Here is an 18,189-nt window from a genome sequence, read left to right on the forward strand (position 1 = left end):
TAAAAATAAAATAAATAAATGTGTACTGTGTACGTTAGATGGTTTTCAACTTTCAATGGCGGGAGTCTTGCCCCCAAGTTTTGAGATAAAAGTCAAAAATCTTGGCGCTAATTTGTTTGATTATAACAAAGCAGAACAGTGCAAAAAGGAAACAAATAGAAACAGTCGAACCAAATTAGCTTGAAATTGAAATCGAAAATTTCAGAAAAAGCTTGAAATTGGGTTAGGGTTAGGAATGTCAGACTATCTCCCGGAGGAAGTGGTGCTGGAAATTCTGCAAAGACTTCCCGTCAAATCCCTAATTCGATTCAGGTGCGTTTCTAAATCATGGAACTCTCTAATCAAATCCTCTGCCTTCGTCAATTCCCATCTCACTCGATCACTTTCACTTTCCTCCAACAAATTAATTTTTAGGCAACGCGTTGATAAACTGTATGTGTATCCCGATTTAGAGTGCTACAAATTAATTGACGATACCATTGACTCCTCATCTGATCAAATTCAACACATTGATTGTCCACTAACGTGTCGTTTTTCATTCCATTTTAATTTAATCGGTTCCGCGAATGGATTGTTCAGTCTTTCTGAACTAGACCGCTATGTTCTTTGGAATCCCTCTATTAGAAAATTTATAACCCTTCCAAAACCTTGCATTATTGTCAAGACAAACTGTCGTAAAGCATTCGGGTTTGATCCGCGGACTAATGATTATAAGGTGGTGAGGATTGTATTTCAAGATGTAGCAGCCAAAATACCTGTGGTTGAGATTTACTCTCTTAATGAGGGCTCTTGGAGAATAACAAGGGCTGGCAACTCTTTTTCACCCGGGTTTAGTTTTGTTGATTGGGAGTCATCAGCTTCTTTAAATGGGGCTGTCCATTTTTTAGGGAAGGATATGGACAATAAGTCGTGTCCATTAGTTTTGTCATTTGACTTGGGTGATGAGGTTTTTCGCGTGATATCTGTGCCAAATGGTGCATTCAGTACGAGTGATTATGTTCGTACCTCAGTAATTGGGGGATCACTTTCTCTTTTATGTCACGATACTCTTGAGAACACTATGAAGCGCTGTTCCATTTGGGTGATGAAAGAGTATGGTGTTGTTGATTCTTGGACTAAGCAGTTCACTGTTGATTTCGATGGAGTACGTCTATTAGGTCTCCAGAAGAATGGTAATATATTAGTGGAGACAAAAACACCAACTCGCTGTGAGATCTCTTCATATGATCCTAAGAGCAAACAAGTTAAGAATTTGGGAAGTTGTAGGGGGCCATTCGATTTTTGTGTTGATAATTATATGGAGAATCTAGTCTTACTCGACAAACCGAATGACAAAGTTCCCAAAAGGAGAGTGAGCAGGAAGAGGAAATACAGGTATAAGCTTGATTCAACTCAATATTTCAGCATTTACTTACCTCAGTTATGTCTTTTTCTTGGCATATACTAGAAAATGTTGTGTGGCAGTAAGTAAACATCTTCAGATTTCAATATACTGCTTTCGGATCTTAATTTCTTATCGACTTGCTATAAAGAGTGGTCAGAACTGTTAAATGCAATTTTGTGGTTGTCGTTGATGATGAGCTTAAACATTTGCAAGCTGGATTGCTGGAAACAGTAAATGTAAATGAAATACTGAAGTTATTATCTTTTTTTATACGCTGAACTTGTCACAACTAATCCATATTCAATATCAAAATGTGTTTTACACTTCCTGTTTCATTAGATTTGCTTAGATTTTTCTGATATGATCAGCCATTGCCTTCTGATTTTGTGTTTTGTACATGACATGTTATTTTGCACAATTGTACATTCAACTAAGTATAATATGAAACTATAAAAATATAAAGAGATGAGACCAAACATTTATAAGTTTTTAGAACCATGTAATTGTAGGTAGAGTCATGACATTTTGTTATGGTTTTAATTGATTAAATGTATCACATTGTATTGAGTGTGGGAGTTGCTTCGGCATGACCCTAGTGGCAACCCCAAGGTTGTTGTAAAAATGTAATAAATATGGGGTTTGTCCAAAAATAAGTACTGTTTTGTTTAGCTGAATAGAGGATGTAGAATTATTTTCAGCACTGCATTTATTTATTTTGGTTGTGTGTTGATATGGAAAAGATTATTTACCCACATTGGTATTGTAGATAAATGTACTTTTGATAACAGTGATCATTCCTCCTTTTGATAAATATTGCTTCTTCCAACTTGCTAGTTTCTTTTCTACCTTTTCAATGATTGCTTTCCAAACTGGTTGTGTTGTAAAGGACAAACCTAGAGTAATCCCAAATATACTGTAGGTATAGTCACCACCCTCAAACCCAAAACTAAGCCTAGCTTCATTACACACTCTGCTTATGCTGTTGGTTCAAGCTCTGTTCTACTTAGGTTAACCCTTAATTTTGAGACTGCTTCCAAACAGAGAAGGAAAACATTAGATATAGCCAAGTTGATCAGAATTTACATCACAAATAGCATTGTATCATGAACAAACAAAAGAGGAGAGCTTTCCATAAACCCTTCACTTTCTCCTTCAACTTGAAATGCAGCCAAGTTCCCACCCTCCACAGCCTTGCGTAACATCATATTATTGACTTCCATAACCAAAATTAAAAGAAGCATGGAGAAAGGGCTTTATTGTCTCAGTCCTCTTGAACTATTAGAAAAGAAAATTGTGGTTCTATTTACCATGATTGAGAATCGAATTGTCCAAATAGAAATCCAAACCCACTTCCTACTTTCACCAAATTTGAGTCTGTCTAACAGATATATGAAATAGCCCTAGTTAACATAATCACATTTCATGTCAGTGTACAGCCTACAAATTACTCTAAAAGCACTACCATCAAGTTTGCTTTCAAAGACATTTATTGGAAATAAACAACAAATAAGGGATTTTTCAAACTTTATTGAAAGCATTTGGGTCTAACACAAGACACCTATTGTTCATTTAAGTGATTAGCCAACACCTTTTTTGTTTTTGTTTTTTGTTTTTTGTTTTTTGTTTTTTTTTGTTTTTTGTTTTGGATTAGGTAAAGAGATTAGCCAACACCTTTGCCATAAGCATATAGACATTTCCAACCAAGCTAATATGGTGATAATCCTTGATATTGACACCACAAATTTTGTTTTTGGAATTTAAGTGACATATTTAACATTATAAATTTCTCAAACTTGTAGTCATTATAGAGCTTTATTTCCATAAAACCAACACAAACCACTTCAGCAATAATCTTTCATAAATAATAATGAAAGACTGATGTTATTATATTTTTTTATATGCTGAAAATGTGTTTTACTCATTCCGTTTCATTTGGCTTGCTATGATTTTTCTGATATGTCTGTCATTGCCTTCTGATACTGTGTTTCATTCATGACATGTTGTTTTGCATTCAATCTAAAAATGTGTTTTACTATTTCTGTTTAATGAATTTACATCGATGCAAAACAATATGTCATGTACAAAATGTCCAGTATACTTCCTGTATACTTGGGTGACTCTTTTATCTGATTTATTTATTTTTATTACTTTATCAAGGGAAAAAAAAATCATATACAGAACACAGTATCAGAAATTGACATATGATTTGAGGTATTCTTGATGGTCATTATGAGAGGACCTTGCATACTATATTTATGTTATATCATTGAGATAATCCCATAACAAGCATCATGACACTACCTGCAGTTATGTGGTTAAAAAAGAACATTTAAATGTTTGGCCTGAACCCATACTTTGTGGTTGGAACTAGCCTTCCCTCGCCTCTTATGAGTCTTTAGTGGTTGCTGCCAGCACCGTGTTCGTGTCATGATAAAGTTCACGTAACTTTTTAACAAGTGATGTTGGTCCCTTATAAACTTAGGACATGTTGAAAGAAGCATTTTTGTTTGGTTAAAATTCATAATATAATAATTTCAAATGTATGCACAACAAAGTATGATATATCCTTAAGAGTTAACATTATTTGACACTTTCTCTGCTTCCTCTAGCTGATATTGTTGTATATATGTTCAATTGTTCATTTACTTTCTAATTTTGTTTCTGGACAGGGAATTCTTGTACTGGAACTAATGGACCGTTATTGCACTTTGGCTTTGTTTGTTTCATGTATAATCAAGGGAAAGAAAATGAATTTGGGAATTTTTTTCTATTCATTTGATGGTAGGAACTTAGGTCAATCGTGTAACATAAAAAGTTTAAAATGTCAGAAAGTAATGGAGAATTGTTTCCCTTATTTTATTCTTGAAAACATTGTCCTACTAGCGTAACATGGAACCTCTAGGTTATTAATGTGCCTTGAGATGCATTAAGAGAAGGTTTTTAATAAATGAAGATTATCAATGCATTTATTTTCTGAATATCAACTATCATTTCCAAGCACATTGAAAATTGAAGAAAGCACAGTGTTGATGAATAGTGAAGTAGAAGTGGATCTTTGTCACTGTGACCTTGGGTTGCTTAAAACAGTTATTTGGTGGTTCTCTTTATGTCTAAACATATAGTTTTCTTTTTAATAAGAGCATTTGTTCTGGTTTGCTAATAAAAACCTGATTGGTTATATGTCATTATGTCCCTTTAATTATTTTTGTTTTTTGTGCTGCTCACTTTTTTCTGGATTAAGGTTATTAAGGGGCGTGAATAAACCTCCGGATAAGGATAGTTGCAAATTTGGAAGTAATTGTTATTGATGTGAATGACATTGGCTCTCATATGAAAAGAATAACAGTATTTTTTATTATTATTTAGGTTAAAGTTCAAATTACACCTTCTAAGTTTGGGTTAATTGTTATTTTGGTCTCTGAATTCTTAATTTTTAATTTCAATTTCGTACTTCTAAGTTTGCAATCACTATTAATTTGGCCCTTCTCTCCGTTGCTGTTTGAGATTATGCCATTAGTGATGCTAAAATGATGTTATTTTATTTTATTTTTATATGATTTCAACAACACCAATAACAAAAAAACCTTAGTCCCATATCCAATTTTGGAAAAAAGGGGGAGAAGTTAAGCAGGGTGGGAAAATTTCTATTTATCGAAAGGAGGCGGAATCACCTTGATAAAGAGCACACTATCTAGTTTACCTATCTATATTCCCCATTCTAGTAAGTGTTTCTCATCATCTTGAGAAATTAAAATGGGATTATTTGTGGGGTGGGTTAGGGGGATGGTGTCAAATTTCATTTGTTCAACTGGAAGACAGTTTCTGGTCAAGAGCCTTGTAGCTCAGTGGCACTGCCTTGTCTCCTTTATGAGGAGAACCATGGCTCAAATTCCCCCTTCCACTTGTACCAATTGAATAATCAAAAACTGGAAGACAGTTTGTAAGACATTCAGAAATGGGGGTTTGGGAGTCAGAGTCTTGTACGATTTAATAATGCATTGCTGTTTTGGTGGGTTTGATTATGGATGTTTTTAGCAATGTGAGCCAATATTTGTTATCTATAACATTAATTGGTCCTTTTAAATAATAAATATGAATCCCATTCATTGATGTTTTCTGAGTTGGAATCCACTATTCAGATATTGGTAAATTTGTTATTGGTTCTAGCTTGTTGTTTTGGATACAAAACTTCAATTTGGGTTCTTCAATTGCAATTTTGGGTTAATTTAGATGATCTATTAGGATAACAAGTTTCAAATCTGAGCTTTTGGATATGGGTTTTAATTGCATGCTTGGTTTTATCAATGGATGGGGTGATTTTATTGGTTATTTATTTATTTATAATGTGGATTATAAATTACCTTATTGAATATGGTTTATGGTTGTGGATTAGAAATTGCCTTATTGGATATGGTTTTTATTTGATATGGCTTTGCATGATTTTCTTTTTCTCAAGTTCACTGTCGGCTCCACCATTTTAGGAGCGAATCAAGTGATTGATAACAGTGTAGTCAAAGGTGAGCTAGGCACTCGCCTTTACAGCCTAGGCGAGCAAGGCGACTGCCTTAAGCCATGAAAAAGGCGCTAAGGCGAGAGCCTCAAGTTTTTATTTATTTATTTTTTATAATTTAATTTAAATTTTTTTTTTTTATAGAAGTTTGTTGTGAAACCTATTTTTAGACTATTAATTTCAAAAGGAATGTTATAAAACCTATTGTTAGTTAAATTAATTTACAAATTTGTTTTGTTAGACTTATTGTTATATTGAAGCTTATTGTAAAATGTATTGTTAGAACTAACTAATAGAGCCTCAACCATGTTAATCCTATTTTGAAATAATTTGATAGACCTAATTTCTTCATGCTACACATTGAAAAACACTTCATTATAATATAACACGCTAGGTACATATGATTTAAGTTCTATATATATAATAAATATATTAAGAATTTGGCACCTCGCTTTACTCGGGCTAGCGCCTTTTTGTCGCCTCACGCCTCAGGTGATACAAGACCTTGGCGCCTTAAGGTTGCCTTTCGCCTTTGACTACCTTGATTGATAATTGGTTACATAATATTTTGTATTCCCATTTTATGGTGACAGTAAGAGTTAAACTGGTACAGAGAAAGAAAGGGAGAAGGGTATGCTTTTCCTTTTCTCTCTACTTTTACTTTTGCTAAAATATAGTGTATTTGAAACTTTTGTTGATTGTTCTGTTTTTTTACTTAGGAGCTTTAGATTCTTCTATATTTCATTTCTATTCTTATATTAAGTGGTACTTGACTACTTGGCATTTTGAGATGGATCAAAGGTTAAGTACAGCTTTTCTTCTTGGCATTTTGTTGGGTGACTGATTATGTGTGGGGATTGTTATTTAAGTTCATACGTTCATTATACTGTAGTGGCAAGTGAAGAATTAACATCCTTCATTTGAAGTTCATTTGCCGCTGAATTTTTTATAGGGAATGTGATATTGCTGTACGTTTTTGGCTATCTTTTGGCTTTTGGAAAATATTGTAATGTTTAGAATTATAAAAGGATGTTAGAAGGTTAATGACATCGTTCACATTCTAAATGTAGATAATGCAACTGATTATTAGTTTGACTTTTGGCCACTCATCATCTAAATGGTTGATAAATTTAAAGGGGGTTATAGAGAAGTGGCCTTTTTTTTTGAGGGTCTTACAATTAGTATAGTGGATAATTAGTATTTTATCAAAATTGGTAATTATGCATATCTTATAATGAATTTGTTTTTACAATAAATATATTCGGTTATTATATGTTTTGCTATAAATATGCTTGCTTATTAAATGAAGGATGAATAATTCTGTCTAACAATAATGAATTTTTCTTACATTAAATTAATATGCTTAGTTATTATTGTCTTGATTGAAATATCATATTTCTTACAATTCATTTGTCTTGGCATAGTTTAATAAAGGTGGTATCAGAGGAAGAGAGACAAGATAAAGAAACAAGCCATGAGCTCGAAAAGAAAATGTTACATCTAGAGCATGATATAGCCATTTTAAAAGCAAAAGTGATGGAAATTTCCACTCTAAAGTCAGAAAGGGCGGCTTTAAAATCACAGGCATTACGGTTTGTTCAACAATTGAGTAACCAGGTTATGACTACATTATGCTTATATACATATATCATTATCCTTTATTCTCACGTTTCTTGATAATGTTTTAGTCATGGAGTTATTTATTTATTGGTCATTTTAGGTTCAAAACATGATTAGCAGTGTTGGAAATGTGGGTTCACCATAACTTGGACAAAAATCCTCTTCTATTTGCCAAGAATTGCCAACTCGTGGTAATGTTCATTACTTGGAAAATGTTGAACTTGTTTGATGGTAATAAAATATGTAAATAATTTATATGAGAAACTTTCTTATTATTTGTGGTGTTTGAATTGTGTTTTGGAATTATTATTTTTATAAATAAAACCATTAATACATGTTTTTATTTGTGTTGCAGATGAGAAATATAAGTTGAACAATCACTCAGTGTGGAGAAATTTATGTTGAACTTTGGAATTTCATAATTCTAGTCGTGTATTTTAACAACTTGTTGTAATCATGTTATTTTTGGAACAAATATGTTAATTTTATACATGAGTATTTTATTAGCTTTAATATTTGGAGCATCGTGTGTTTTAAGTTTAATTGTTTGATTATTGTTTAGTATTTGCAATTGCGTTACTTGGACAAAAAATGAAAGGAAATAACTAATAATTTGTTGAGAATTATTGTGATGCTCCTATTATATAATAAACTAGTATGCAACTCATGCAAATGTATAGATGCATTTAAAATTAAATACAATTTTTATTATAAAAATATAAATAATTAGTCAAATTACAAAAAAAAAAAGAAAAAAAAAAGCATGTAAGTAGTTGTAATACATGTATACGTATAGATAAATTTAAAATTACACACAATTTTTATTAGTAAAATATTAATAATTAGTCAAATTATTTTTTTAAAAAAATAAACGTAATTAGCCATATATTAAAATTATTACCTAAATTTAATTATACTATTTAGATCATTTTTTTTTCTAATTTTTAATAAGATAGATGTGTGGTGATTTTTGTTGTATGATGATTTTTATTGAGTATATGTGATTTTTTTTTAAATTTTTTATAAATTTTATTGTTCATTAATATTAGATTTTTAGTATTTTGCACCAATTAACTCATTTGACACAAAGATTAAAAAACTTAAGTGGACACATGATACAAACTTAAGTGGATAATTATGGTGTGGCTCTCACATGAATTTAGACACATAGTACAGAATTAGATTCTAATTTCAAATTCTAATTGAATTTTCTCTAAATTTTGCCTATTAATAAATGATTACATATATAGATCATAAATTGCAGTGAAAAAAAAATTGCTAACATTGACTTGAGTAAATGGCATAAGTTATTTTAAATTTACATCCACTTTTTCTCTCCTCTCTCCTCTCTTCGTGATTTGGGTGGGATGGCAAAAATGTCCCAAATTGTGTAATCATCTTAACTACGTAAATTTTCCTCCTTTTGAAGAGGCGACGCAAAAAGATAGGTTTTGCTTATCTCACCTTGTCCTACCCTATCTTATATCGAGAGTGTATTATATATATATATATATGTATATATTCTATTACCATCTCCAAAACACTTGTCTTTCTTCTCTCTAAATACATTTGGGGACGAAGGGGGGGGGGGGCTAGGACAGATCATAGCTCTCTTGACTTTCCAAAAATTCCCCTTCTTTCTTCTATTTTTGGTAAAAATATAAAAATTTAAATAATGGCCTACTAGTTATGACTAATACATCATTTTTGTTTCCTAAAATTACTTTTATACCATACATTACTCATTCATCTAAAGTGCATTTAATGTTGTTTTTGTTGTTGTTGTTGTTTTTTTTTTTTTTTTTTGAGAACAGTATTTAATGTATTTCATACAAATGGAAAATTTTATAAATTATGAAAGCACTTTTTTTCCCCCTCTAATTAGTAATTACTCCTATGCCATAATAGCTCATTGAACCAAATAAATTTATGAGACATCCAATAAATATATAAGAAAATATTTTTATTATAAACTTTTATTTTTTAATGTTTAAAAAAAATTAGAGATACAAACTTTATTTATTTTTTCTTTTTAGAAAAAAACATAATTGTGGATTTCATGGTTAGGACTTAAGAGTTAAGAATCCATTAATTTTTATTAATGTTATATTTATATATATATATATATATATATTTGACGTAAATACTTTATTAAATTAAAAAAAAAAGGAAATTATATTTTACCACTTTAACTATACCCCTAATTACACTTTGAGCCATAAATTTTTCGAATGCATGTTTTGCACTTTAAACTATGATCTTTGTTACACTTTGCTCTCTGACATTAAGTTTATTGTTAATTTAGATGGAAAAGTATAATACCATGTGAAAAGAGCTAATTGCTCATCTTTTCAATTCCATAAAAACAAAAGCAAAAATTACACTTTACCATCCCTAATTATATTTATTATTATACTTTGCATCCTAAATTTTGAATGTCCGTTCAAATTAACAGCAAACTTATCATTGGTGTGCAAAGTGTAATAAGAGGCATAATTTATGTTGCAAAACGTATATTTAAAAAGTTTAGGGTACAAAGTGTAATATTAAAGTGTAATTTTCCCCAAAAATAACATATATTAAATTATTTTATAAACATATTATTAGCTTGTCCTTGAAGAAATTTTATGTCTCCACCATGTTGATCTTATAATTTCTCTATGTTTAGAGTGACCATATATATATATATTTTTTATGTTTTATATTTGGTAATTTACTCAAAAGGTTGAGAAAAATATTGTCAAAAATTTCTCTCTTAAATAGGATAATCGACAACAGGTAAGGAAAATAGATGGAATGATTCCCATATATTATTCTAGATTTTTGCCTTGGGAAAATGGAAAGAGAAGGTTGATTCCCTTCTTTTGTTAATATGTTTTTTTTCCCGGACCCCCGGTTCAATGATTTATACTATCAGTTACCTAAAATAAAAAAAGCAAAAAAAAAAAAAAAAGAATTGTAAAACTTGGCATTTTTTTTTTTGGTGTCAAATGTTTTGTTTTTGTAAATTTACTGAGAAACCCCCCAACAAAACTCATTTAGTTATTTAGTTATATAACATCTTCTTGAAACATGAGTTTACCAAACTTCATTGTCGACTGCACCTCAAGCTTGCGCCGCCACCACCTTAGGTGGTGGTTCTGTTCCTTTCACCATCTTGATGTGTTTGTTTTTATTATTTTTTTTCTTTTTATTTTTAATGAAAAGTAGAGGTGAATTACGGAAGTCAAACAAAAAGATATCAATAATCATGAGTTTACTGTGATTTGGAAGAAAATATTTTAGGATAAATCATAAAAAAGAACAGTGGTTGGCTTTAGCTTTAACACACTAGCTCACCAAACCGGAAACTGAACAAAATACATTCTCTGTCTACTTAGCCATTCTATAATTTTTTTTAAAAAAAAACGCACACATTCATATTTTTTTGCTGAACTGAACCATAAATATAGGAATGAAATGAAATTGACAGTGTCTTGAAGAGCTGAAGAAGTCAAAGTTCTCTGTTCAGAATCCATTTTAGTTTACAAATTTTTTTCAATTTGGGTGAAAGAGAAAGCAATGTCGGACTATCTAGTGGTTCAGGAAATTCTGAACAGACTACCAGTCAAATCCTTAATTCGATTCAGGTGCGTTTCCAAATCATGGAAATCTCTAATCACAGCCTCTTCCTTCGTCAATTCCCACCTCACTCGATCACTTTCACTTGTTCCCAACTCCAACACACTAGTTGTTAGGAGCTGCAACGCTTCTGAATCCAAGGTAGTAGAGAGCTACAATTTCATTCACGATGACAATAATGATGACTCATTGTTAAACCCATTTCAGAATATTGAGTTTTCATCATCGAGTTTCTCTAAGTTAATTGGCTACGTGAATGGCTTATTCTGTCTTTATGAACAAGACCGTTATGTTCTTTGGAATCCTTCTATTAGAAAATGTTTCACCCTTCCCAAGTCTTCCCTTACTCTCATACGCGGCCACCATTATTGTCGTTCTGCATTCGGGTTTGATTCACTATCCAATGATTATAAAGTGGTGACAATTGATTTTCAACGTACTGATCAAAATGATCAGTCTGAGGGAAAGCCAGCTTTGGTTGAGGTTTACTCTCTTAACGAGGGTTCTTGGAGAATAACTACTACTGGAGTCCCTTTTCCGCCTCGAATCATATTTGATTTCGGTTGTTTCCCAGCAGCATTTTTAAATGGGGCTGTCCATTATACGGTGAATGATTTGGCCAATGGCCGTGTACGAAGGATTCGTGATTTGGCCAATCGCCGTGGACCAAGGATTCGTCCATCAGTTTTGTCCTTTGATTTAAGTAATGAGGCTTTTCGTGTGATGTCGTTGCCAGTAGGGATGACACATTCATATGCGTTGGACACTTCAGTGATCAGGGGAGCACTTTTTATATTATGTCATGCTTTAATATGTCACGGGAATAAGTGCTACGATGTTTGTTCCATTTGGGTGATGAAAAAGTATGGTATTGTTGATTCTTGGACTAAACTTTGCAATGTTAATCTTACTGGAGGAATCAGGAGGGTATTAGGTTTCCTGAAGAGTGGTCATATGTTAGTGACAACAGCAAGAGCGCTTTCTGTTGGGTTCGCTTCATATGACCCTAAGAATCGAGAAGTTAAGAAGTTGGGGATGTATGGGGCAACAATAGATTATTGTGCTAATAATTATGTGGAGAACCTTGTCTTACTTGACAAACCAAATGATGCAGTTTCTCAAAGGGGAGTGACCCGGAAGAGGAAAGTTACTCGGAAGAGGAAATGCAGGTAAAGCATAATTCAACTCAAAATTCTATCATTTACTTTCCTTCTAACTTATTCTTTGTATATACTGGTATTGTTTTGTGGCTATAAGTAATCATTAGTGTCAAACCTCAATATACTGCTTTTGGATGTTAATTTGTTTTTGAATGGATAACAAGATTGGTCAGAATGATTAAATTCTATCTCGTGGTTGTGGTTGATGATGGGATTAAATATTTGCAAGATGGAAGCAATAATTATTAATTAAAGATTAATGTTATTATCTTTTTCTATATGCTGACCTTGTCAAATCTAATCCATATTCAATCTGAAAATGTGTTTTACTCTTTCCATTTCTTTAGTATTGCTATGGTTTTTCTGATATGTTTGTCACTGCCTTCTGAGAATGTGTTCTGTACATGACATTGCTTTGTGTTCAATCTAAAAATGTGTTTTACTATTTCTGTTTCATGACTTTACATTGATGCAAAATACATTATCAGAAAATGACTTATGATTTTAGGTAATCCTGATGGTCGTTTATGAGAGGACCTTGAATACTGTATTTAAATTATATCATTGACTCTAGTTCCAACTCTAAACCCATAACAAGATGTCATGACACTACCTTCAGTTACATAGTTAAAATTTTTCAAAATGTTTGGCCTGAACGGCTGAACCTATACCCTGTGGTTGGAACTAGCCTGCCTTGCCTCTTACAAGTCTTTATTTTTTAGTTGTTGCTGCTAGTGGCGTATAATGATAGAGTTCATGTAACTTTTATCAAGTCATGTGGGTCTCTTATGTTCTTTGGACATGTTGGCAGAATCATTTTTGTTTGGTTAAAATTCATAACGTATTCATTTATCCTTAGAATTAACATAGTATGACAGTTTTTCCGTTTCCTCTAGCTAATATTGTTTTATATATGTTCATTACTTTCTAATTTTGTTTCTAGACAGGGAATTCTTGTACTAGAACTAATGGATTGTCATTGCACTTTGGCTTTGTTTGTTTCATATCACAGGAAAGAAAATCAATTTGAGGGATATTTTCTATTTATTTGACGGTAGGAACTTAGGTCAATCAGTGAAGAAAAATTCGTAAAAAGTCAGAAGTTAATGGAGAATGTTTTCCCTTATTTTATTTTTGAAGACATTATCCTACCAGCATAAATTGGTACTTCTAGGTTATTAATGTGCCTTGAGATGCGTTAAAAGCTTTAAAAATATATATATATATGTATGTATAAATGAAGAGTATGTGTTTATTATCTGAATATCAATTGTCATTTCCAAACACATTGAAAATTGAAGAAAAAGCGGCTTTAGTGAATAGTGAAGTAGAAGTGGCTCTTCATCGCTGTTACCTTGGGTTGCTTTAACCTGTTATGCAGTGATTGATTCTATGTCCAAACATACAGATGTCTTGTTAATAGGAGCATTCATTTTGGTTTGTTAATAAAAATCTGATGTGTTGGTTATTTGTCCTTGCAGTAATTATTCATTCATTTTTTGGTTGAGGTTATTGAGGGGCGTGGATTAACCTATGAATAAGGATAGTTAAAAGTTAGGAAATAAGTGTTAAATGACATTGACTCTCATATGAAAAGAACATTTAATGTAGCATAGAGGAGCTATGAGATGACAACAACACAACCGAAACATAATTCCTTAGTCCACCTTTTTGTGTAGGCGATGTTTTGTGACCCTATATGTTGGCAAAATATTTTGAATGCCTAGGACTAGTTTTTGACAATAGAAGCCAATCCACCACTCTCACTGATCTGGCCTTTTCTTTCTTTAAATTTTGATTTCATTCTGACTTTCTTCTAAATTTTGTTTATTGAATTATATATTATTTTGATTGTCCAGTTTTTATGATTAGGTTTGATTCTCACTGGACAATTAGGTTCTTACAGCGATTTCTGTAGTAGCGATCATCCAAATTATCTCTCTCTCTCTCTCTCTCTCTCTCTCTCTCTCTCTCTCTCTCTCTCTCTCAATTGTATTGAGTGTGGTAGATGCATTGGGGTGATCCTAGTGACAAACCCAAGGTTTGTTGTAAAAATGTAATAAATATGGGGTTTGCCCAAAAATAAGTACTGTTTTGTTTAGCTGAATAGATGATGTAGAATTAGCTTCAGCACTGCATTTATTTATTTCGGTTGTGTGTTGATATGGAAAAAATTATTTATCCACATTGGTAGTCTAGATAAATGTACTTTGATAAGAATGATCATTCCTCCTTTTGATAAATATTGCTTCTTCCAACTTGCTAGTTTCTTTTCTACCTTTTCAATGATTGCTTTCCAAACTGGTTGTGTCGTAAAGGACAAACCTGGAGTAATCCCAAATATACTGTAGGTAGATTCACCACCCTAAAACCCAAAACTAAGCCTAGCTTCATTACACACTCCGCTTATCCTGTTGGTTCAAGCACTATTCTACTTAGGTTAACCCTTAATTTTGAGACTGCTTGCAAACAGAGACTGCTTGGATAACTTTATGCTTCGTGGTCGCCCTTTGGTGCTGTTGTAATGTGGAATCTGTGGATGACCTGTTACTTTTTTGTCCGATAGCTCATTCTTTGTGGATGTATATGCTTCGGCTGTTTGGGATCGATTGGGTCATGCCAAGTTCTGTTGTGGACTTATTATTTTGTTGGTATAATTGGCTTGGGAAGCATAGTTTTGATATTTGGAATTTGGTTCCAGGCTGTTTATTGTGGACCATTTGGATCAAACGGAATCGGCGGTCTTTTGAGGATGAGGGGAAAATTGTGGTTCAGTTATTAGAGCTTTGCCAACGGACCCTCTTTGATTGGTCTTGTTGTTGGGGTTTCTCGGATTGTTCTACCCTTATAGATTTTCTATCATCTATTAGAATAGATTCTACCTTTTGTTCACTAGTGTGAACTCCTTGTATTTTTCTTGCTTTTTTTTTATTGATATTATTACCTTCTTACTTATCAAAAAAAAAAAAAGAGAGAAGGAAAGCATCAGATATAGCCAAGTTGATCAGAATTTACGTCACAAATAGCATTGTATCATGAGCAAACAAAAGAGGAGAGCTTTCCATAAACCCTTTACTTTCTCCTTCAACTTGAAATGCAGCCAAGTACCCGCCCTCCACAGCCTTGCATAACATCCTATTATTTACTTCCATAACCAATATTAAAAGAAGCGTGGAGAAAGGGCCTCATTGTCTCAGTCCTCTTGAACTATAAGAAAAGAAAATTGTGGTTCTATTTACCTTGATTGAGAACCAAATTGTCCAAATAGAAAACCAAACCCACTTCCTCCTTTCACCAAATTTGAGTTTGTCTAACAGATATATGAAATAGCCCTAGTTAACATAATCACATATCATTTCAATGTACAGCCTACAAATTACTGTAAAAACACTGCCATCAAGTTTGCTTTCAAAGACATTTATTGGAAATAAACATCAAATAAGGGATTTTTCAATCTTTTTTTAAAGCATTTGGGTCTAACACAAGACACCTATGGTTCATTTAAGTGATTAGCCAACACCTTTTTTGTTTTTTTGTTTTTTGTTTTTTGGATTAGGTAATTAGCCAACACCCTTTCCATAAGCATATAGACGTTTCCAACCAAGCTAATACGGTGAAAATCCTTGATATTAACACCACCAATTTTGTTTTTGGAATTTAAGTCACATAAATAGCATTAAAGATTTCTCAAACTTGTAGTCATCATAAAGCTCCATTTCCACAAAACCCACTCAAACAACTTCAGCAATAATCTTTCATAAATATTAATGAAAGATTGATGTTATTATCTTTTTTTATATGCTGATAATGTGTATTACTCATTCCGTTTCATTAGGCTTGCTATGATTTTTCTGATGTTTGTCATTGCCTTCTGATATTGTGTTTCATTCATGACATGTTTTGCATTCAGTCTAAAAATGTGTTTTACTATTTCCGTTTCATAAATTTACATTGATGCAAAACAATATGTCATTTACAAAATGCCTAGTATACTCCCTATATACTTGGGTGACTCTTTTTTCTGATTTATATATTTTTATTACTTTATAAAAAATAAAAAATAAAATCATATACAGAACACAGTATCAGAAATTGACTTATGATTTGAGGTATTCCTGATGATCATTATGAGAGGACCTTGCATACTATATTTAAGTTATATCATTGAGCTAAACCATAACAAGCACCATGACACTACCTGCAGTTATATGGTTTAAAAAAACGTTTAAATGTTTGGCCTGAACCCATACTTTGTGGTTGGAACAAGCCTTCCCTCACCTCTTATGAGTCTTTAGTGGTTGCTGCCAGCACCATGTTCATGTCATGATAAAGTTCATGTAACTTTTTAACAAGTAGTGTGGGTCCATTATAAACTTTGGACATGTTGAAAGAAACATTTTTGTTTGGTTAAAATTCATAATATACAAATTTCAAATGTATGCACAACAAAGTATGATATATCCTTAAGAATTAACATTATCTGACACTTTCCCCACTTCCTCTAGCTGATATTGTTGTATATACGTTCAATTGTTCATTACTCTCTAATTTTGTTTCTGGACAGGGAAATCTTGTACTAGAACTAATGGACTGTTATAGCATTCATCTCACATTTGGAATTTAGTTCCGTTGTGTCTGATGTGGTGTATTTGGAGGGAACGCAATCAGCGGACTTTTGAGGATTTGGATAGATTTGGTGACCAAGTGCTCGCTCTTTTTTCTGGTTCCCTTTTTGATTGGGCTAGGGCTTGGGGACTCACATATAGTGATTCTCCTTTGTTCTTCCTTACCTCTCTTCTTCTTTGTTCTTAGTGTTCTTATTTTCATATGTTTGTATTTTTCTTTCTTTTCTTGTACGTTTGATATGCTAGTGCTTCTTTGCATTTAGCAGTTTATTGAATGTACATGTTTTTTACCTATCAAAAAAATTTTTTTTTTTGAGCATTTGGATATAGGTTTTGATCGTATTCTCAGTTTTATCTATGGATCTGGTAATTTTATGGGTTTCCATTTATGGATTATAAATTTGTTTTATTGGATATGGTTTTTATTTGGCATAGTTATGCATGATTCTCATTTCTCAAGGTCACTGTTCCGGTTTCTCTTCAACCATTTCACGCGTGAGTGACTAATTGGTTAAGTAGTATTTTGTATTCCCATTTTATGGTGTACTATAAGAGTTAAACAGGTATAGAAAAAGAAAGGGAGTAGGGTATGCTTTTCTTTTTCTCTCAGTTTTTTCCTTTGCTACAATCTAGTGTATTCAAAAGTTTCTTTGATTGGTTTGTTGTCTTGCTTAGGAGCTCTATATTTCATTTTCTATTCTTATATCAAGTAGTACTTTTGTAGTGGATTACGGATTATGTTCAGTTTTTCTACTTGGCATTTTGTTGGGACACTGATTATGTGTGGGACTATTATTTAAATTCACTAGTTCATTATACTGTTGTGGCAAGTGGAGAATTAACATCCTTCATTTTGAAGTTCATTTGCTATTGAATTTTTTTTAGAGGGAGTGTTGTATTTCTGTAAATTAGACTAATTCTTATAGACTTATAGTCATTAAATGATTAATTAGTAACTAATATTATTCATTAGTCATAGGAAATTGTGGGTATCAAAGATTTAAGAAAGGATATACATGGAAGTGAAGCATTCATATCTAGCTGATCAAAAAAATATAATGACTTGATTGCAATTTTTGTGTTATATGAAATTTTTTATTTCAATTTATATGATAATTGATCATTTGTTTGTTGTATTTTTCATTAAGAATTATTCTTTAAAAATGCTTGCTTCACTTTAATAAAGTGTGCATTTGCGCTTTGCACCTAGGCTTCAAAAGGTCTTTGTGTTTAAGTGCGTTTCTCGCTTTTACCAACACTGATTGTACA

The 18,189-nt window shown here is 32.2% G+C and overlaps 1 protein-coding gene across 3 annotated transcripts; it reads left to right on the plus strand.

The window, feature by feature from the left end:
- The first annotated feature begins 318 nt into the window (after positions 1-318).
- On the plus strand, positions 319-17,239 carry LOC112021748 (F-box protein CPR1). Of its 3 annotated transcripts, none has more exons than XR_010624284.1 (4): positions 319-1,374; positions 7,319-7,511; positions 7,615-7,745; positions 7,870-8,027. XR_010624284.1 is itself a non-coding variant. In XM_024054316.2 (4 exons), exons 1-3 carry the CDS (start codon positions 896-898, stop codon positions 7,657-7,659), a joined length of 717 nt encoding a protein of 238 aa, XP_023910084.2. In that variant the 5' UTR covers positions 319-895; the 3' UTR covers positions 7,660-7,705; positions 7,870-8,027. The 3 variants fall into 3 exon arrangements, 1 of the variants encoding a protein (XP_023910084.2); XM_024054316.2 differs by having other exon boundaries at positions 7,615-7,705; XR_010624285.1 differs by lacking the exons at positions 7,319-7,511; positions 7,615-7,745; positions 7,870-8,027 and adding an exon at positions 16,860-17,239.
- Positions 17,240-18,189: the final 950 nt, after the last annotated feature.

This window comes from Quercus suber, unplaced genomic scaffold, assembly GCF_002906115.3.
Source record: "Quercus suber isolate HL8 unplaced genomic scaffold, Cork oak 2.0 scaffold_426, whole genome shotgun sequence".
Lineage (NCBI taxonomy): Eukaryota > Viridiplantae > Streptophyta > Magnoliopsida > Fagales > Fagaceae > Quercus > Quercus suber.

Bases quoted from the DNA above. Each gene is read 5' to 3' on its own strand.
- LOC112021748 (XM_024054316.2), top strand. From the start codon at position 896: ATGGACAATAAGTCGTGTCCATTAGTTTTGTCATTTGACTTGGGTGAT. The intron at 1,375-7,318 runs GTATAAGCTTGA...GTCTTGGCATAG, and splicing joins AGCAGGAAGAGGAAATACAG to TTTAATAAAGGTGGTATCAG. The intron at 7,512-7,614 runs GTTATGACTACA...TGGTCATTTTAG, and splicing joins TTCAACAATTGAGTAACCAG to GTTCAAAACATGATTAGCAG.